Genomic DNA, 22,224 nt, shown 5'->3' on the forward strand with positions numbered 1-22,224 from the left:
AATTAATGCATGTAATAAATTGTTTCTTGATAATATGCAAGAAAACATTCATACTGGAAAAAAATCTGATGAATGTTACCAAGATGGAAAATCCTGAAGTCATAATAAGAACTTTATTGAGCAATGGAAGATTCAAACTTTGGGGTGACCTTTTGAATATAATGAATGTGGGACAGCCTTCCTTAAGAACGCAGCCAGCATTACACATGAGAGGGCTCACATAAGAAGAAACCCTGTGATTATAAGGAATGTGGAGCAAATAGCAATGATAAGTTAATATTAGAAGTCCATCAGAAAACTCAAACAAATGAGAATCACTCTGAAGTTAATGAAAGTGAGAAGTCAATTCTGTTTAAACATCAGAAAAATGACACGGGGGAGAAAACTCATGAATTTAATGAAAGTGAGGATAATTTCAGGAAGAAATCTCACTCACATCTCACTCAATCTCATAAAACTGACACGGGAGAGAAAACCTTTGAATGTAGTCATCATAAGAAATCTTTTTGCCAGCAGTCACACATCACTCAGCATCAGAGAATACACACAAGAGAAATCCAGTGAAAGTAATACATGCAGGAAAACCTTCCAGAAATCACAACCCACCGACTATCAGAGAACTAACACAGAAGAGAAATCCTTTGAAGCCAACCCCCATTGATCATCAGACATTGCAGTCTGAAAAGAATCTTTATGTAAGTAATGAATTTGGAAAGTCCTATGCAAAATCAAGCTTCAATTATCATTAGAGAATTCACAGTGGGGAGATGTCCTATGAATGTAACAAATGTGGAAAATCCTTCTATTATAAGTGAGTACTAACTACACATCAGGTAACTCATACAGGGAAAAATACTCTATGACTATAATGAAAGTGAGGAGTCCTATAAGAAATCAATCTTAATTAAACATCAAAGAACTCCTACAGGTGACAAACCCTATAAATGTAATGAATGTGGAAAATCTTATTCTATTAAGTCATCCCTTGGTCAACATCAGATAATACATACAGGGGAGAAATACTATAAAGAATGTGGCAAAACCTGCTTCTGGAAGTCACATCTCGTACATCAGAGGACATACTGTGGAGAAACCTCATGAATGTAATAAATGTGGGAAATCCTTCTGCTATAAATTAGCATTAACCGTACACCAGAGAATTCACACAGAAAAGAAACCCCATGAATGTAGTGAACGTGAAAAAATCTTTCACCGTAAATCACACCTAACTGTACATCCAAAGAACTCACACAGGATAGAAGCTCTATAAATGTAACGAATGTGTAAAGTCCTCTGTAAAGCCATTCCTTCTTCATCACGAGAGAATACATGAAGGGGAGGGACAATATGAATGTAAAGAATGTGGCAAAACCTTCCAGAACTCATACCTCATTGTACAGCACAGAAAACAACTGGGGAGAAAACTCACAAATGTGTAGGAAATCCTTCTGCTTTATGTCAGCCTTAACCATATAACAGAAAACTCACAGAGGAGAGACCTCATTTATGTAATGAATGTGGCAAGTTGTTCTATACAAAATCAGTCCTAATTACACATCAGAGAACTTACACAGGACAGAAACATTATAAATGTAATGAAAGTGGGAAGTCCTTCTATGTGAAGTCAATAACATTCTTCAGAGAACTTACACAGGGGAGAAACTTCCTTAACCTTCACCAGAGAACTCATACAGGGTAGAAACTTTATGAATGTATTGAATGGGGATGTCCTTCTGCTATAAGTCAGCTTTATCCATACACCAGAGAATTCACACAGGAAAGAAACCCTGTGTATGTATGAATACAGAAAAGCTTTTCTTCTGAAGTCAAGACTCACTCCTCATCAGAAGCACATTGAGAAGAGAAACCCTATGAATGTAATGAACGTAAGAAATACCTTAGCCGTAAGACATACCTAATGGTTCATCAAAGTCACACAGGAGACAATCCCTATAAATGTAACAAATGTGGAAAATCCTACTCTGTGAAGTCATCCCTTTGTCAACATCAGAGAATACATACAGGGGAGGAAAAATATGGTGTAAAGAATGTGGCAAAACCTTCCAGAAGTCATACTTCATTGAACATCAAAGGAAACACTCTGGGGAGAAACCTCACGAATGTGATAAGTGTGGGAAATCCTTCTGCTGTAGGTCAGCCTTAACCATACATCAGAGAACTCACACAGAATAGAAACCTTATAAATACAATTAAAGTGGGAAATCTTTCTAAGATAGCACACCTCACTACACCAGTGAACTCTCTCAGGGAAGAACCCCTTTGAATGTAAGAAATGTGAGAAAACTTTGTATGTGAAGTCAAACCCCAGTAATCATCACACAATTCACACAGGCGAAGCTGTATGAATGTAATAAATGTGGGAAACCTTTCTGTATGAAGTCAACTCTCACTGTACATCAGAGAACTCATGGGAGAAACCCTATGACTACCAAATGTGGCAAAACTTTCTGAAAAAAATCAATCATCACTAAACAACAGATAATTCACGTAAGAGAAACCCTAAGTTGTAACAAGTGTGGAAAATCCTATGTGAAGTCAAATTTTGTCACACCACAGAAAATTCACAATGGAAACCTTATGAATGTAATAATGTTGGAAACTCTTCTATTTAAGGCAGTCTTAACATGTCATCAGAAGACACAGGTGTTTTCAGGTAGGTGTTTCAGGATTTTATGAATGAAATGAATATGTGAAAACTTTCTGTTAAATCATACCATACTAAATATCAGAGAATCCTCTTGTTACTACAAAGCAGCCTTTCACAGCCCATTTGTTTACTTTGTTCCCAAGTGCAATCCCTGGGTATCCCTATGTGGCATGTGGTGTCTTCCTCCCCTGAGCTGTATCTGTGATTAATAAACTGCAGTTCATCTCCAAAAAAAAAAAAAAATTTAGTGTGCACCAGAATCATTTTTAGGGCTTGCTAAACATCAATTGCTGAGCCTCAATCCCAGAGTTTCTGATTCAATAGATCTGGTCTTGTGACTGAAAATTTGCACTTCTAACAAGTTCCCAGGTGTTACGGATTGAATTGTGTCCCTCAAAAAATCTGTGTCAACTTGGCTAGGCCACGATTCCCATATTGTGTGACAGTCCACCATTTTGTCATCTGATGTGATTTTCCTATGTGTTGTAAATCCTACCTCTCTGATGTTAATGAGGCAGGATTAGAGGCAGTTATGTTAATGAGGCAGGACTCACTCTACAAGATTAGATTGTATCTTGAGTCAATCTGAGATATAAAAGAGAAAAGCCAGCAGAGAGACATGGGGACCTCATACCACCAAGAAAGCGGTGCCTGGAGCAGAGTACGTCCTTTGGACCTGGAGTTCCTGAGCTGAGAAGCTCTTAGACCAGGGAAAGACTGATGACAAGGACCTTCCTCCAGAGCTGACAGAGAGAGAAAGGCTTCCCCTGCAGCTGATGCCCTGAATTCAGACTTCTAGCCTACTAAACTATGAGAGAATAAATTTCTCTTTGTCAAAGCCATCCACTTGTGGTATTTCTGTTATAGCAGCACTAGATAATTAAGACAGAATTTGGTACTGAGAGAGTGGGGTGCTGCTCTAACAGATACCTAAAATGTGGAGGCAATTTTGAAACTGTGAATGGATAGAGACTGGAACAGTTTTAAAATGCCTAACAGTAAAAGCCTAGATTGCCCTGAAGAGACTGATTGTGGAATTATGGATGTCAAAGACAACTCTGGTGAAAACTCAGAAGGAAATGAGACAGCACAGATAGCAAGAAGCAGCAGCAAACGGCAGCAGCAGAATCAGGAGACCAGTACAAGACAGTGCTGGAGCCCACCTATGGAGCAAGAGAACTGAGTGCCTTTGTGCAGGAGGCTTCCTGGTGGAGTAGGATGCCTCCAGGCACTTATCGGTGAAGCTAGGCTTGCCGACCCACAATTTATAGAGCAAGAGGCTGAGTGCCTTCCAGCCAAAGTTTACTGGCAGAGCAGGGTGCCTCCAGGCACTTATCAGTGGAGCTAAAAAACTTTGTAACACTTGCCCCAGCAGGGAAGACACGAATAGAGAAGCCTAAGGGGCTGAGAGGCCAAGGAACCAGGAAGCAGAACTGCCTCAGTCTCAAAGTGTGGAGTCACCACTCAGATGGACTAGGAGAACAGGCCGCTTAAAGCTGAGGAAGCAGAGTTGCTGTCCCAGTGGGCCTGGAAGGTGGAGCTGAAGTCCAGGGCAGAGGGGCCTCCACCCAGAATCAGAGAGCGTGGCCAACACCCAGGGTCTGGAGGGCAGGGCCATTCCTAAGTGGTGTCAGAGAACAGAGGATTATTTTCAAGCCTTGAGAGCTAATGTAACATGTTCTGCTGACTTGCTTGGTGCCTGTTATCCCTTCCTTCCCTCCAATTTCTCCCACTTGTAATGAAAATGTGTAGCTTGTGCCCACCTTTTGCACCATTGTACTTTGGAAGCAGATAATTTGTATTCTAGATTTCACAGATGAAGAGGAATTTTTGGATTCTGGACTTCGAATTAAGACTTTTGCTAAGATATGGTGGGATGAATGTACTTTCTATGTGGCAATAATACGAATTTGGGGGGCCAAAGGGTGGAATGTTATGGATTGAATCATGTCCCCCAAAAATGTGTGTCAACTTGGCTAGGCCATGATTCCCAGTATTGTGTCACTGTCCACCATTTTGTCATCTGATGTGATTTTCCTATATGTTGTAAATCCTCTCTGATGTTAATGAGGCAGAATTAGAGGCAGTTATGTTAATAAGGCAGGACTCAATCTATTAGATTGTATATTGAGTCAGTCTCTTTTGAGATATAAGAGAGAAGCGAACAGAGACATGGGGACCTCATACCACCAAGGAAGTGGCACCTGGAGCAGAGCACGTCCTTTGGACCCGGGGTTCCTGCACTGAGAAGCTCCTCAACCAGGGAGGATTAACAACAAGGACCTTCCCCGAGAGCCAACAGAGAGTGAAAGCCTTCCCCTGGAGCTGGTACCCTGAAATCAGACTTGTAGCCTCCTAAAATGTGAGAGAATAAATTTCTTTGTTAAAGCCATCCACTTGTGGTATTTCTGTAGTAGTAACACTAGATAAATAAGACACCAGGTGATGTTAATGCTGCTCATCTGTATTCATCCTCTCTCCTCACCAGTCCCATTTCAACGGCCTTGACTCAGCCCAAAGGCTATCATTCCTGCTGAGATTACAACCATTAGTCCTTAATTTATCTAACCTTATTATAACATCCTTTGAACTGCAACTGGAATAATCTTCCTAAAAAGAAAATCTGGTATCTTAAAAGCTTTCAATGATTTCCTGTAATTTTTCAGAATAACACTCAAATTTCTTGGCCTAGCATGGAAGGTCCTTTATTATCTGGTCCTCTCTCAGGGTTGCCACTTCTGTATACATACTCTGCTCTAGCCATATACATGTCCCTTATTTCCCCAAGCATTTCATACCTTTGGTATATAGATACTTTAAATGTCACAGAATGTCAGTATTTTGGTTGATGTAATACCATTATCTCATTACTAAAAAAAAAAAAAATCTAGAATCTGAAACATTTATATCTTTAAAATAATTTATGTGAAGACAAACTGATGCACAGTTTACAATATACTAGGGTACTGTAACATTTCTATTGAAAGAATAATTTTTATTTCAAATCCTTTCTAAACAAGTCGAATGTGACATAACAGCATTTATTTTTATATGGGTAACGCTGCATCAGAATCTCTACATACATGGTAAAATCAAAGAAGATGGAGACAAATCAAAAATGCTTTCTTTGAAACAAAACCTAGAGCTTGGTATCAACAGAATGCATATTTTTAAAATAATTCAAAAAGATTTCCTCTCAGTTATCAAATAACAGGATTATTCAAAAATTAATAAATCAGAGAAAAATATTTGGTACTAGCTTATATTATTCTCCCAATTAATGTGGTTTAAAAAAAAAAAAAACTCTACAGAAAATTTTGCACAAAAATACATTCACAACTAAATAAACACTCTGATGCCTTTTATTTTAAAGCTGTACCTTTAAAAGATCTAATAGATTTTCATTTTCATGTAATGTTTAGTTTATAGTTTTGAGTAATACTTTCATTCTTTTCATCTAACCATTAAAATGTAACAGATATTTAAGATTTAATTTAAAAGTTTATATTTTTACTGGGTATTTTAAAAATTGCTTTACTATTTGAAACACACCAAATATTTCATTTCACTGATTTTTAAAAAGTATTCACATTTAAAAAATGAAATACCAGTATTAATTCCTATAATCTGGTATTTTCAAAATAAATACCAAAATACCAGTACTTTTTGCTCTGGTAGTGCTATTACCAAATACATTCTTTTTTTTTTTTTCATGTTGTTCCTTCTTCCTAGAACATTCCTTCACTCTCTTAATAGTTAACAAACTACTAGTATTATTAAACACAGTTCAAGCATCACCTCCTTTGGGAAGCCATGCATCTCTCTGCTCTGATAGAGATCCAGAAAAACCAAACCCGTTGCCATCGAGTCGATTCTGACTCATAGCAACCCTATAGGACAGAGTAGAATTGCACCATAGGGTTTCCAAGGAGTGGTTGGTGGATGTGAACTGCCAACCTTTAGGTTAGTAGCCAAGCTCTTAACCATTCCACCACGAGGGCTCCCTGATAGATCCTTCCTCTATTCCTAGAGCACTCACGTATACCTCTCTCAAAACTTTCACCTCAAAATATAATCATACTTATTAAATTGTAATCTTCTTGAGGTCAGGGGCCATGTTTTGACTCTGTATATCCACGATCTAACATGGTACCTGCTACGTAACAGGTGCTTAATGAAGGTTCACTGAATGAATGAATTCCCTTCCAATAAATAAATTGCTTCCTCTCTGATTCACAAAACCAGATTTCTGGAAAACATGTTAATGGATCCCTCTCTTGACACCTCTTTCCCAAAATCCCTCTTTTGAAGGACACTGAATACTATGATTAATCTAAACTGAAATAATTTTCTTTTCTCCTTCTCTTTTATTCTAAGTTATCTATAAGTATCAGATAAGGCTAGGTCTGAGTGAATGAAATAACCTCTCCTTTTTTCATTAAAGCAGCTTAACTGTCTTCAGGTCCAATTCTGTGAATTCTCCTCAATATACAAACACTCTTTGGAATTCCACCTTTTCCAAGCACCCCTGGCCCAATCCACACCTGCCTAATCCAACACCATCCTTGCTTTAATCACCTGACCCACATTCTATGCTCCACTACAGCCCTGGTCTAGGAGGGGTAAAGAGGGAGACTGTAACAAGTGAAGTTATAATGTCTACTCTTGGGCTCTGCTCAATTCAGCTCAGATACAAAACGTGGCAAATTCCTTGGGTCATAATCCAAGACAGGTCCGATGCTGTGTCCACTCCTCTACTTGCCACCAGCATTCCCTAAACTGCTGTATGGCAAAAATGTAAAACTATCAGGTCCATATACATCTAAGTGATACGGATTTTTCATCGGTGGTTTCTATAGGAGTAGCTTTATTACATCAATCCCACATCCCCAGGCACAGTGAACCAGCTACCACCTTCCCATCTCTCCCCGACCTATTCCCCTCTTTCCTTTCATAGTGGCTGCCCAACTCCATTTCCTCTCTCTAGTATTTCTGATTTTCAGTTCTACCTGTAGGAAAAATGAGAAGGCTAGTTAGTTACTGTTACTTTGTACTTGTCTTTTTATGTATTATGTTATCTGTCTCTGTTTAAACTGTGTACCCCGACACTCATGACCCCCCATGGCACTAAAATCTCATTTTTGATACCTCAATTATCACCCTAGAGATTAAGTCATACTCTGCTTGGTGTATCATGTGAATAGTGACAGAGCTGATCAAAAGAGTAAAAGGAAAAAGAGAAAGCTCAAAAACAACAGTGCTGAAGCCAAGCATCACAGAGTGGTATGCCAGAGCTATAATGCCTGTTTAATTGAAACCTTGTAGTAAAAGTTTAAATACATAAATTTTTTTTTTTTTTTTTTATCAAAAAAACATTCCCCACTTCCCCAACCTGGTGCATATGGAGGGTGGGCAAGTGGAAACTGGCTACTTATAAGGAATGGAGAAATGGCAGATCCAACTCTGGTTGGTTTCTTCTTCCTCGAAAAATGTTCTGTGAATGAATTCAGAGTCTCAGGTGAATGAGAACCCTACTCCACACAGGCTTTCTTCGAGTACTTGGAGTCCACAGCAAGGCATTTTGTACCATGCAGACTGCTTATCTTGGCTTTAGAAGACAAGGAAGAGCAGGGCTTCATGTCTGGGCAGCACTATATTTTCAATGGTGCGATCCATGGAGTGCACCCGCTCCGGGGAGGCAGTCAGGAAAGTCAAAGGCCCGATACGCTGTTCTGCACAGGAGTGGCAAAGGTAGCCACCTTTGTTTTCCTTCCTGTTGCTCTGCAGTGATGGATAAGAAAAAGAGGTAAGGGGAACAACCAAAGAACAAGGATTTTCCATTAAGAAGCTTGAATTACTGTAATAGCTGCCAAGGGATTGGCATTACTAACCTAATGTTTTCAGACTGTGCAAACCCTCTGAGGTAACACTTCCCATGGCACCATCATCTAGGGTAAACTCAACTCTATCAAATTCCCTTAGAGCAGAAACCAGAATTTATCAAGTCAGTTTAACAAGGAAAGCTTAACTGAGCCCTCAGTTAAGCAGGTAAACAGCTCTCCTCTTATGTGTCTGCTCACAATCCAATCTTGTCATAAGGCTTTAGCACTCCCAGTCCATACTACATGACCTGACTCTTGACTATATTGTCTATAACACATAGGTAGATCTTACATCTCTTATGCCTTACATATAAAAGACCTCTAATACATCCTAAAGGAATTCTCAAATTTCTCTTTTACCTCCCTCATCCACAATCCATAGCTCACATGCAACAAAACTTAAAGGACTGAATTAAACTCTATATAAAGCTAAAGTTGCTGCCAAGAACCACATACATAAGTGATGGGGAGTTTCTTCATTGTGAGGGCAGTGTCTACAGGAATGGCATTGTTGCACTGCCCCACACAGCAGCGAACCACTCCTGTTTTTAAAACATTACTTGTCAGCTCTGCTTGTAAGAAGTACTCCTGCGAAGGAAAGAGTGAGAAAGAGAATTAATAGGAATACCTATGCTACATTCTCTTGGAAACTCTAACAGCTAAGGAACTTTAAACACTTTTTAGATACTGCTTACGTCCTAGAATGAGTAAAGCATTCACTGCTCTGTGTTCCCTTAGTTTCTCTACCTATTCCTTGCCCTTAAGGTTACCTCTAAGAGAAGACACTTAAAGCAGTCTAAACGACTTCTTGACAAAATTGCTGGTTTTAAAAACAAGAGGTTTAATGGACAAACATGCAAAACTACAATAACATTTCAGGACTATTTCTGGGTTTTCTTATGCTAACCTGTCCCAAACTGAACAGTTTAAAAAGTTACTTGTATATTCACTTTACAGCCCAGGTAAGCTGAAACAGAAGACCTTAAAAAGACTTGCCCAAATCACCCCTGAATATTTCCATCTTCCCATGCCTTGGCTACACTACTGAGCAAACTACTTAACCTCTTTAAGCCTCAGTTTCTTTATTTGTTAAATGCAGATACCACAGTACTGACTTCATGTGGTTGTTGTGAAGAAGAAATATAACAATACATAGAAAGTGCTCAGTGCTTGTCATACAGTGAGCATCCAATATAATGTTCATTACCTCTTAGACTATAAATGTCACAATATTCTGACTCCAATGTCTGATTCGCTGCTGCCCCTGAGAAGTTTAACATAGCACCTGCCACTAGCAGGACCATAAATTTGCTGATCAAATAAATGATTATGATTTCATATTTTCTGGTTTATAACTGACTGATTTTTTCACAATCTATGTCCAACATTTTGATTTATTTGGTTTTTCCTCTTGCAGGAGCTACCAACTTGCTATAAAAAGAACAGAAAATATATAAACACTCATCTATCCACCATGAGATGATAACTATGTGAAATTCTTCTTTAAAATAAAATGATAGATTTTGTTGAAGTCCCCTTTGCCTGTCATCTCCATTCCATTCCCCAGGGGCAACCAGAATCATAAATGTGGTGTGTATCCCTTCCAATTCATTCTAAAATAACTTTATATTCACAAACATTTCCAAGAACATAAAAGTATCATTTTATATATATTTATTTCCATTGTTAGTTTTCTTCTCATCTAATTCATTTCTTTAAAGTGTTATATAGGATTCCATCATATTAATCTTTCACATTTTATTTACCCACTTCCTTTTTTTTGGAAATCTAGACTGTTTGCAAATTATCTCATTGCAACAATGAGTATCTTTGTACGTTTCCCTGTTCTCACAAGCCAGAGTTTCTCTAGGGCTGGTGCTTTCAAAATTTATCAGGAAACCCATTTAACATTACAATTCTACACACACACACAACTAAAGTTATATTACCTAATCTTACATGTAATGTACTGTGGTTTTTTTTAGATTTTATTCTAATTCACTTTTTTTTAAAGCTTGACATAACCCACTAATTTCAAAAATCACTAATGAACTGCCATCTGCTCTTTAAAAAGCACTGCTCTGAGCAGCAGTTCACAAGCATTTTGGTTTTGGGATCCCTTTACACTACTACTAAGGGCTCCAAAGAGCTTTTGTTTATATGAGTTATATCTATTAATATTTACCATATTCTAAATTTTAAAAAATTTTAATTCACTTAAAAATAATAATAAACCATTACGTTAACCTAAATATTGTTATGAAAAATAACTATATTTTCCAAAAATGAAAAATAAAAATAATAGTGAGAAAAGAGTAGCATTGTTTTACATTTTGCAAATCTCTTTAATGTCTAGCTGGATTCCCACATCTGCTTTTGCAGTCAATCTGTGGCAACATCACATGTCATGTGGCTTCTGGGAAACACCAATGCACACTTGTGTGAGCAACAGAGTGAAAGGGTGAATAACATCTTAGTATTACAGTAAAATCTGCGAAAGCCAAAATTTGTGTAAGGTGGAAACCTGAAAAAGAAGGAAAACTCAAATATTTTCCACTGAAACAAGTGATAGAAAAGTGGTAAGGCTGCACCCCGTCAAAGGTGGAAAACTTGCAAGACCCAGAAAAACAAGGCAGTCCCATCGAGTGCCGGCTCTCAGACGTTTCACTGTATTATGAAAATTATATGTACTATGAAAATAGTTTGACCATGTCGACACCCTAAAAGGTCCCCAGACCACAATTTAAGAACTGGTGCTCACTTAAGATGTGAAATGTATCCTTCCACCAGGAATATTAGAGTGCCTTCTTCCCATCATTCTTGCCAATACTTAAATGATCAAACTTTTTCAGTTTTACCAATCTGATTAATTATTTTAGTTTGTATTGCCCTAATTACTAGAGAGGTTGCATTATCTTTTTTTTTTTTTTTTTAACATGTTTACTGGCCACTGGGGTTTCATTTTCTGTGAACTTATTTACATCGTTTGCCCATTTACATATCAGGTTGTCTCTTGCTTACTAATTTGTAGTTCTTTATGACCTTTGTCAGTCATATTTCCTGCAATTACATAAGCTCCAGGAGGACAGAGATTTCTGTTTTGTTCATTGCCATATCCTCAGAACAGTGCCTAGCACATAGCTGGTGCTCAAAACCCAAAACCCTTTGCCATCAAGTGATTCCGACTCATAGTGACTCTACAACAGAGCGGAGCTGCCCCGAGGGCTTCCAAGGAGCCGCTGGTGGATTCCAACTGCCAACCTTTTGGTTAGCAGCTGAACGCTTAACCACTGTGCCACCAGGGCTCCAGCTAGTGCTCAGTGCTTGTTAAATGGATGAAGGAAGTATCTCTTCCCATACTGTGGCTGGTCTTCTAACTTTATTTAAGCAGCTAACAGGGTAAAGAGCAAAGGCTCTGGAATCAGACTGTTAGGTTCACATCCCAGTTCTTCCACTCAGTACCTGTGTAACCTTGGGTCAGTTACCTAGCCACTCTGTGTCTGTTTGCTTGTCTGTAAAATTGGGACAACAACAATAACTGCATCTCAAAGGATATTTTTTAAGGATTAATTAAATGTGGGCTATTATTTTATCACAGTGAAGTTTTCCATTTTGATGCAGATTTACTTGTTTTATGATTCTTATTTTTATGTCATCTTCATTAAGAAAACCTTTCTTTTGAGGCATTTTCCTAATATTTCTAAAAATTTTAATTTTTTACATTTAGATCTTTAATCAATTTAGAATTTATAACGGTATGAGGCAAGAATCTAATTTCACTTTTTTCTATATGGAAAGCGAATTACCTCAGCACTACTTACTAACTTTCCCTATCAATCTATATAATATCATCTTTTTATACACTAAATTCTCATACACCCACGTGAGACCTGGGAGCTCTCTAATCTGCTCCATCGATCTTTTTTGTCTCTTCCTGCACCAATGCCAGACTGCTTTAATTGCTATCACTTTATAATAAGTTATAATACCCAGCCAGAAGTCCCCACACCTCCATCTTCCTTGACTTGTCTATTCTTAGGCATTGTTCTTCCATATTAATTTTAGAATTTATAAAATTCCACCAAAATAAAAACCTTATAGGGAATCTCCCCAAATTTACTCTTTGGGGAGAACATCAATTTCCACTCATAAATAGGATCTTTAAGATAAGGGGGGGGAAACCATTTGAGTAAATGTTAGAATCATTCCACAGTCTAACCATTGCTAAAAGCTTAAAAAACAAAAACTTTTAAAATCCCGTAACAAACAAAAACTTTTAAAATCCCATGCTTAAGGGAGGAAATAAATCTTCCTGTACAGACAATTCATTTGAAAAACCAGTTACTGGTGCTCTGTTAAAAAGACAGTGATAAGGAGAACTAACCAACTGGCCCAAAAGTGTGATGAGAGAACACATGTAAGTGTGGCAGACTTGCATTCTCCCCAAAGCTCACTGCTACATCTCAAACTGCCTAATACTCCCCACCGACTGCAAATTCCATGAGATCAGTGACCACATTATTTGTTTTGTTATCTGTACCCCGTAGTACTAACTACAATGCTTGGAATGTAATACTATAAATCAAATACTCGTTAACTGAATAAACAGGTGAGTCAATCAATCAAGCCACCCTCCCTCTTCAGTGACAGCTTGGGTGTTCAATACTTGCACAGGTATGAAGACCAGTAACTGTCAGGAAACACATCATCCAAGTAATTGCTAGGGGGCTTCCATCAAACTGCATAAGCTGTTGCAAACACTACCACAAGATGGAAGAGCTGTTGCAAACACTATCACAAGGGGGAATAGCAAAACCAAAAACTTTGTTTTGACCTCTGGCCTCCAGGACTCAAAAGGCACATTACATCACCACATACATCTTCCCTCCTTAAATAATGCTACGTTGTTTTACTTTTAAACGTATTGGCTCCTTACTAGGAGTAAGGTACTTCACACATACAGCACTTCACATAATCATCCTCAACAATGACTTCATGAGGATGACATTGCCACCATCCCCATTTTATAGATGAGGGATCCAGAACTGAGAAGTTAGGTAACTTATGCAAAAGATCACATAGCTAGAATGTGGCAAATGTGGGGTTCAAACCCAGGTCTGCCTAAATTCAGTCTGTGATTTTAATCATCAAGCAATATCAATTCTTTGTTTCTCTCTCCTATAATCTTCCGATGCAAAGCTAAGTGACAAGGAAGCAATTGATTCAAAAGCACTTCTATTCTGTAGAAGGTGCTCAACAATTACTGTTGAATGAATGAGTACATACCATGACCACAAAGCTCTTCTCATCCTTCTCAATGGTTAGGTCTCCCCTCAGTACCTCCCTCCTGGAGCTATCTCAAAGACCATTAACCACCTTTGAGTACCCCCTAAGATTTTCCCAAGTAATATTAATGCAGTCATTTCATCAGTTCATTATAATCCTTCTCTCATCACCTCTTCTGAGGTGCAGTTATTATCGTTATGCCAGTGTTACAGATAAGGAAACAGACACAGAGTGGTTAAGTAACTGACTCAAGATCACTCAGGTAGTTAATGGAAGAACTGGGATGTGAACCTAGGCAGTCTGACTTCAGAGCCTTTGCTCTTTACCCTGCTAGCTGCTTCTTTAAATAAAGTTAAAAGACCAGGCACAGAAGGGGAAGATACTTCCTTCACCTATTCAACAAACAGTGAGCATCAACTATGTGCTAGGGGCACTGTTCTAAGGATATGCATGTGAGATCTGAACTCAGACTCTAAGATTTTGGGAGGCTGAGAGGCTGTTTTTGAGCAACTGGCATAACTCCATGTGTCACTTAATAATTCAACAGTACAATGATTTCCTTCACTTCCTCAAACTTTAAAGAAGCATGCAAACAAAAAGCCTTCTGGTGATCACGCCAGCTGTATTTTCTAAGGGGGTCAGAGGAAAACGAGGCTGCCTGATCTATTCTTGGTTAGAGGGGAGACCACAAGTTGATGGCTCTAGGTAGTAGAAAACAACGACTCGCTTTCAGTCTCTAAAATGCCACCAAGCTTAACTCTACAGTTCACAACATGCTTTCATATCCTCTAAATTATTAATCTGTGATGATACAGGCTGTGATAAAGAAAAAGCAGAAGAACTTCCCTTCAAGCAAAGTCTATCAGACTTATAAATATCTGTTCACAAAAATGGAAAGTATTTCTAGGCTTCCTCAGAGTACCCCTGTAAGCAGGCAGGTGTTTCCTTCCCCAGCCTTGGCAAAAGGGAAGTATTTCTCTTGATTATGTATTTTCTTTTCTTCTATGGGTAAAGCACACTTTCCCCATAAAATGTGTACAGTAACCAACTGATACACTTCCAATTAACTTTGAAAAGCCTATTTAATTCTCATACATAACTGGGGAGACTCTTAAAGTGATATAACCTCTGGGAAAAAACTGGCAATAACTAGGAAAATCACATATGCATTTATCCTTTACCCAGCAATTCCACTTCTAGAAATTTATCCCAAATATGCACAAGCAATAATACAAAATGATTCATGCATAAGGTTACGCAGTGTAGCATTATTATTAAAAGCAAAAGACTGGAAATAATTCAGTGTCCATCATTGAGGGACTACATAAGCCATGGTCCATCCACACAGTGAAATACTATTCAGCTGTAAAAAGGAATGAGAAAGAGCTCTATGAACGGATAAAGAGTGATTTCTATGCATATCATTAAGTGATAAAAGGTACAGAATAGTTAGAATGCTACCTTTGTGAAAAAGAATAAGAATTTACATATTTACTAATACATGCAAAAAAACTGAAGGATAAACTTAAAACTAACTTAAAAATTAGCTACCAGTGGTAGAGGGAGAGACTAGTCTGAAGGGGACAGGGGACTTCTCCGAATACACCTTGTTGCAAAGGTTTCACTGTGAAAACATAAATGTGCTTTACATATTCAAAAATAAATAAATAAAAAATAAGCAAAGCAATCCCTGTAGAGATTGCTAACAAACAAATACATCTAACTGTATATCAAATTGGTGATAAAACCACAGAGGGAAAAAAAATATTTATTTCAAGTGACTTTAGAATATATTTTGATTATACATCATTAGTGGGAGAAATGGAGTGATTAGGAAATCTTAAATTCCATTCACTATTCTGTTCATAGTAATATTGGTATTACTGTGAAACTTTATATATAGGAGAATAATATAAATAAGTAGTTAATAAGTACTATTAGGATCCAAGATTTTCAGTGTAAGAAAAAAGATTCAAGTGTAAAGGAAGTAAAAATCCTTTAATGTTAAACCTGAATTGGACTGTAGTACTACAATTAATGAGAGTTATAAACGTCAAGGGCTAAAGGCTCTGACAATGCAGATACAGTACAGCCTTTTTTAAAAATGAGTGAATGAAGGGAGCATGTACCAAATACATTTTGTTTTTAGTACTCATATTGTCAGCAGTGCACATCTGGTAAAAAACTATGAGAAAAAGTAAGAAAATGGCTACAATACAAATTGGGATGGTAGTTACTCTTATAGTTACTCTCAGGAGAGGGAGAGAGAGAGAGAGAGAGGGAGGGAGGGAGGGAGGGAGAGAGAGGGAGAGAGAGGGAGGGAAGGAGAGGGAGGGAGGGGGAGAGGGAGAGCGAGAGAGAGCAATGATTGGGAGGAGCCACTGGACAGGCGGTCTGGGATGCTGGCGAATTCCACCTCCTGATCTGGTTGGATGTTCACCTTAAGATAATTTTAAGCTGTATATCGTTTTACGTTGTTCTCTGTATTTGTGTCATATTTAGCAATGAAAAGCTTTTTTAAAAAGCAAAAAAAACTGAATTAGAATTATCAACATGAACTCTCGATTTTTCTTTTTTCTTTTTTTTTTTTATATACAGATAGAGGGTCCCAGAGAGAGCTGGAAAAAAATATATAGAACAACATTCTAACTCACAAAAAAAAAAGATCAGACTTACTGGTCTGACAGAGACTGGAGGAAACGGAAGAGTATGGCCCCCATACGCCCTTTTAACTCAGTACTGAAGTCACTCTTGAGGTTCACCCTTCAGCCAAAGATTAGCCAGGCCCATAAAACAAAATGAGACTAAATGGGCACACCAGCCCAGGGGCGAGGACAACAAGGCAGGAGGGGACAGGAAAGCTGGTAATGGGGAAACCAAGGTTGAGAAGGGGAGAGTGTTGACATGTCATGGGGTTGGCAACCAATGTCACAAAACAATACGTGTATTAATTGCTTAATGAGAAATTAATTTGCTCCGTAAACCTTCATTTAAAGCACAATAATAATAAAAATACAGGTTTCCTAGCTCTGTCTACTAAAAAGGCGAACCATTTAGTATCACTAAAAGGGAGATAACCTGATATTGTGAGCCGCCTGATATGCAATACAGAGCACACAGCTCCACCTTTGGAGTGCTCCTGCCAAAAAAGTTAAACCCATACCTAATTAAGCCTCTATGACTAACTTCCTATTATAGGAAACCCAGGGTAGGCGATAGCAGAATAAGTTATATGACCACACAAGGAAGCAAATCTAGAACGTGGAACATTCTATAGGACAACTGACCCAGTTTCTGCAATAAGTCAGCAGCATTAAAAAGTGGGGAGAGAGGTAGGAGTCCTGGAGTACTCTAAATTAAGAAACTTAAGTCAAATAAATCAATCACAAAAGGACAACTATTGTATTGTTTTGCTTTTATAAAAAGTCAAGAATAGGTATACACACAGAAAGCAACAGAATGGGGGGGAGGAAGGCAGAATCATTTTTTAGATAGTAGACACTTGTTATTTTTGGTGATGGGAAAGGCAATATACAATATGGGTGAAGTCTGCACATCCTGATCAAGGTAAATGATGACAGTAAGAAATACACGGGACAATTTTGGTAAATGCTATAACACAATTTTGCAACAGTAACAACAACCAAAAAAACGTGTGTGGATACATAGGTAGATATATACATATATATGTGTATAGGAAGGCACACGTGAGTATATGGGTGTGCATGCATAGGTATATCTGTAGACATATGTATTACATGTCTGTGTGTGCTGCATATATATTCATATACATTATAAAACACATAGGCGGCACAGTTACAGATACTTCCCAGACATAACCAAACAATTTGGGGGATTGGTTTACTGGGTTCAAAGGCTCAGGACCATAGTCTTGTGGGACAACTCAGTCAACTGGTATAACATAGTCCATAAGGATAATGTTCTATATCCTAGTTTGGTGAATAGTATCTGGGGTCTTAAAAGCTTGTGAGTAGCCATCTAAGATACAACTATTGGTCTCTACTCATCTGGAGCAAAAGAGAATGAAGGAAACCAGACTCAAAGAAAAAAATGAGTCCACAGAACTAATAGCCCACATGAACCACGGCCTCTTCTAGCCTGAGACCAGAACTAGATGGTGCCTGGCTACCACTACCTTCCATTCTGACCAGAGCTTCAACCTGGTTCATTCCAGTTCAAACCCCTGCTGAGAATTTGCATTTCTACCCCAGACATACTGAATCAGAATCTACATTTTAACAAGATCCTCAGGTGATTCTTAAGACTATTTGTACACAAAAACTATTATTCTGCTTAACTCCCTAGGGTACTGGTTTGGAGATTAAGAAAAGTCACATTTATCTCAAACCAGAGGTCAGCAAATTGCAGCTGGTAGGCCAAATGCAGCCCAGTGCTTGTTTTTGTAAATGAAGTTTTATTGGAACACAGCCATACTCGTTTGTTTAGATATTGTCTGTGACTGCTTTCCTGCTATTAACAACTGAGATCACATGGCCTGCAAAGCCTAAAATATTCACTACCGGTCCTTTACAGAAGGCTGATCCCTGCTCTAAACCATCTCTTGAGCCTTCACTGGGTGATCCAGGTGCCACTAAAAATGCAGCTAAAGAAAAAGGGCTTCAGTTCCTAGTTCTGATGCTTATGCAATCACCACATGGTGAGGCCCAGGTGAAGAAAAACTGATTTGGGAACACATTTGATTTCAAATTCCAGAAACATTCTTACAGCCAAATAAACCTACATCAGAGTGGCTTGGAGGAAAAAGGACAAACGAGAAATGAAAGATAAAAGTGCAATAAAAATGCAAGGTAATCAGTCTTATGCAAGAGGCTTTGCCATTGTGACAGGTCAAATAGAGCATTTATTTGTAGTTTCTTCCTTTTTAACCCTAATATTATCTTCCTCAAAAATGTAGACAGAAATCGTATTTGTTTAAGCAAACTTAGGGTTTGTTTCTTCATCTAAAACGTGCACCCTATGAAGGCAAGGAATTTCTGTTACCTGGTATTATACCCCCAGTGCCTAGAAAGTACTCAATAAATATTCAATTATGAGTACCAGCATTCTGTCTTAGCACCACTAAACAACACTGAGACTCTAACCACTGTTTACTAAAAAATGGGTACTGCCCCCGCCACAAGGTATAAAGCCATTAGCAGCAATGCTTCGACTCTACAGCTCCTAATATTTCTCAGTTCCCTGAGCGAACAGTACGATATGGCACTTTAAAATCATCCTGCTAGACAAAATCCTATGTTTTGGAAATAGCTAAAGAAAAAATGAGTATTTATATTAACTTTAATATTTAAGTTTTAGTTTTCAGACTTAAGTATTTTTGGCTCAGGAATCAACAGCAATGGATCTTTTTGTTTTTTGTTTTTTTTTTTGGTATCCATGTCTCTTACCCCAGCCAAAGTCAAAATGTTTTCCAGTGATTTGGTCATGATGAGACGCTTCTTGGCACGAGTTACTGCAACATACAGTAAATTCCATTCATCCTCAGAAAATGACTCTAATAAAGAAAGAAAAGGAAAAAATACATATACCCTCAAAGACTGCTTATAAAAATTTATGTTCTTATCTACATGTTTATTACCTCTCACCCTGCTCCTCCCACCCAAAAAAAAAAAAAAAAAAACCCACACAAGATTTGCTGGTAGTATACACAAAATCTTCCTATATGCACCAACTCCAAAAACAAACAAAAGCCTAGCAGACTAGTGGCAGAGAACATTGAGTTTTATTTAGTCCTACCACAGGTAAATCCTGGGAATCTGTTCATTAGTTATTCAACACATGTGATATACTAGGTAAATATGTACATGCATTATCCCAGTTATCCTCACAACAATCCTGTGAGACTGATAAGAAACTAAGATGGTAAATCACTTAAACAAGGCCACAGTTTATCAAGTGCCTAGGTTCTGAACCCAAGTCTGGTGTTGTTGTTAGGTGCTACTGAGCTGATTCCGACTCATGGCGACCGCATGTGTACAGAGTAGAACTGCTCTATAGGGTTTTCAAGGCTGTGACCTTCCAGAAGCAGATGGCCAGGCCTGTCTCCCAAGGCGGGTCTGGGCGGGTTTGAACTGCCAACCTTTTGGCTAGTAATCTTTCTGTTGGTAGTTGAGTGCCTAACCATTTGCACCATTCAGTCTACTCCTCTCCAAAGCCTATGTTCCTTCCATTTCATTATGCTCTCTGGTATTACCTAGTCCAATCTGGAAATGTCTTGTGTTGTCATATGACAACCAGAGAAGAAAAATAAATTTACAGGTCTTTATTGCCTATTTTGCGCCTCTCCTCTCATTCATAGTACTAACACTGCGGTGTTAAAAAGCAGTTGACCTATGAATATGCTAAAAGCCATTAAATTGTACACTTTAAATGAGTAAATTGTATGGTATGTGAATTATATCTAATAAAGCTGTTACCAAAAAAATTAAGTATGTAAACATGTAATGACCAATGCGGGGGGGGGTGGTAGATTATAAATTAAATAAACTTCAAAAAAAGTAAGCCAGTCAATCTCTCTCTCTCTCTGGCCACTTCCTTTCACCACTCGACTCCAATTTATGCTCAATACCATGTTTTTCCAACATTTATGAGTATACTTAGCAAAGACAAGGAATTTTTGGTATTTATGTTTTTGGCATTCCAATGTACGCTATGCCCCAAATTTTTAATCCATGGTTAACAGATTTGTTTCTAGGGAACCTTCAAACGGGTTTATTCTAACATTTAAAACCAAAACACCACCACCGATACTAAGAATCTAATAACTAGCCTTGAGTATAAATTTACAAAAAAGCAGACAAATGAGAGAGTACTCACTATTTCATCTTTTATGATTTTCTGGTCTCTTTAATAAAAAGAGGGCAGATTAGTTAAAGAAAAAAAGCATCTTGGTGAGCAAGTAAACTACATAAAAGTTTTAAAGTTTTCATGAGGCTAGGGCACCCAATGTCTGATGGTGAAACATCCAAAGCTCAAGAGAGATGCATGTTAGGTAGCCACAACAAACATAACCTCCCTACAAGCAGGCCTTAAAGAGGTGAATCCTATGAAGGTTTGGTTTTTCTAAAAACCACAGTATAAGAATCAAGAGTTTAGGACTAGGAGGTGTTTTTTTTTTTCTTCTAGCGGGATCATACCAGGAGGCCACACCATCCCACAGAAAGTAAGGTAGTCAGGAGGAAGCATCCCCAGTGAACTCTTATGGCTAAAACAAAAGACTGCAATCAATCTCCTTACCAACTCTGAAGTGGGGAAGCTGTGCAAGATTATGCCTGGCACAAGGCACTTTCACAAAATCATCCAAGACATGCACTGTATCAAACTCCAAGCCCTTGGCTTTGTGCACAGTGCCCAAAATGTACTCTAGAATTAAAACACAGAGGTTAGATGAGCACTTGACAAGGAAGAAAAGAAAGAAAAAAAAAAAATTATATGCTTTCTAATATACTCTTAAAACCCTAACTACATTTTCTTGCCTATATGCAGCTTTGGGGGGAAAAATAAAACCACAATCAAAAATAAATAAACAGATAAAAGATAAAGGAAAAAGTAGAAAATTAGTTTCAGGAGAAGTAGTACATTTCAGAATCACATCCAGAGCTCTAAGCGACTATCCACCTCCTATATTTTACAGATAAAGCGACAGAGGCCCAGAAGAGGTTGAGTGGCTTGCCCACAGTTATACAGTGGTAGTGTTGGGGTTAGAAAATCCTGTTGTACTGGCTTGGAAGGAGAACAGAAATAAAGAGCCCCTAAAGAACAACAGCTTCAATTCCCTTTCTCTTCAACAATGCCAATAACTCAACAAAGGCATCCTTGGTCACAAGTGTATTTCATGCAGGCAAGAAGCATCAGAAGACCATGTGTTCCTTCTCCTGGTGGGAAGTTAAGAACGGTTTTCCTTACCTGCAAAGTCCAAATCTTCTATATGGCATTTTCCTATTCTTTCCACCAGTTCTGGAATCCTGATATTATACTTTTCAACCACTGCAATCTTTGCTTCAAGCTCCTTATCCTCGGCAGCAGTCACATACCTCTTCAAGCCACTAAAGCCTTCTTTGTGCACCCATCTTCTAATAAATTTGTCTTTAATAATGAGGTTTTCTAAGGAGAATACATACACAAGTTAACATGATACACACTGCACTAAAATACAGTGGCAACAGCTACACATTTATAACCAACAGCACAGTAGATCAATGGCTTTAAAGTTGGGAAATCCAGGTTCTAGTCCTGACTACATCACTAATTTGCTGTGTGTTCCTGGGCAAGTCAGTGAAATAACCTGTGCTTTAGCCTCTCCATCTCCAAACTGAGGATAAAGAACCCTATCCTTGAACTCCTTACCTA

The 22,224-nt window shown here is 38.2% G+C and overlaps 1 protein-coding gene across 12 annotated transcripts in view; it reads right to left on the reverse strand.

The window, feature by feature from the left end:
* Window positions 1–5,039: 5,039 nt before the first annotated feature.
* Window positions 5,040–22,224, reverse strand: part of FBH1 (F-box DNA helicase 1) — a 48,843-nt gene continuing 31,658 nt past the window's right edge. For 5 of the 12 annotated variants that reach the window (XM_023734415.1, XM_023734409.1, XM_023734412.1 and 2 more), the window contains 5 exons: window positions 21,781–21,978; window positions 21,112–21,237; window positions 19,263–19,369; window positions 9,007–9,138; window positions 7,953–8,449 (listed from right to left, as the gene is read on the reverse strand). In XM_023734415.1, coding sequence (XP_023590183.1) covers window positions 8,279–8,449; window positions 9,007–9,138; window positions 19,263–19,369; window positions 21,112–21,237; window positions 21,781–21,978 — 734 coding nt within the window. In that variant the 3' untranslated portion in view covers window positions 7,953–8,278. The other 7 variants (XM_023734416.1, XM_023734418.1, XM_023734414.1 and 4 more) reach the window with 6 other exon arrangements.

Source organism: Trichechus manatus, unplaced genomic scaffold, assembly GCF_000243295.1.
Source record: "Trichechus manatus latirostris isolate Lorelei unplaced genomic scaffold, TriManLat1.0 scaffold00067, whole genome shotgun sequence".
In the NCBI taxonomy this organism is placed as follows: Eukaryota; Metazoa; Chordata; class Mammalia; order Sirenia; family Trichechidae; genus Trichechus; species Trichechus manatus.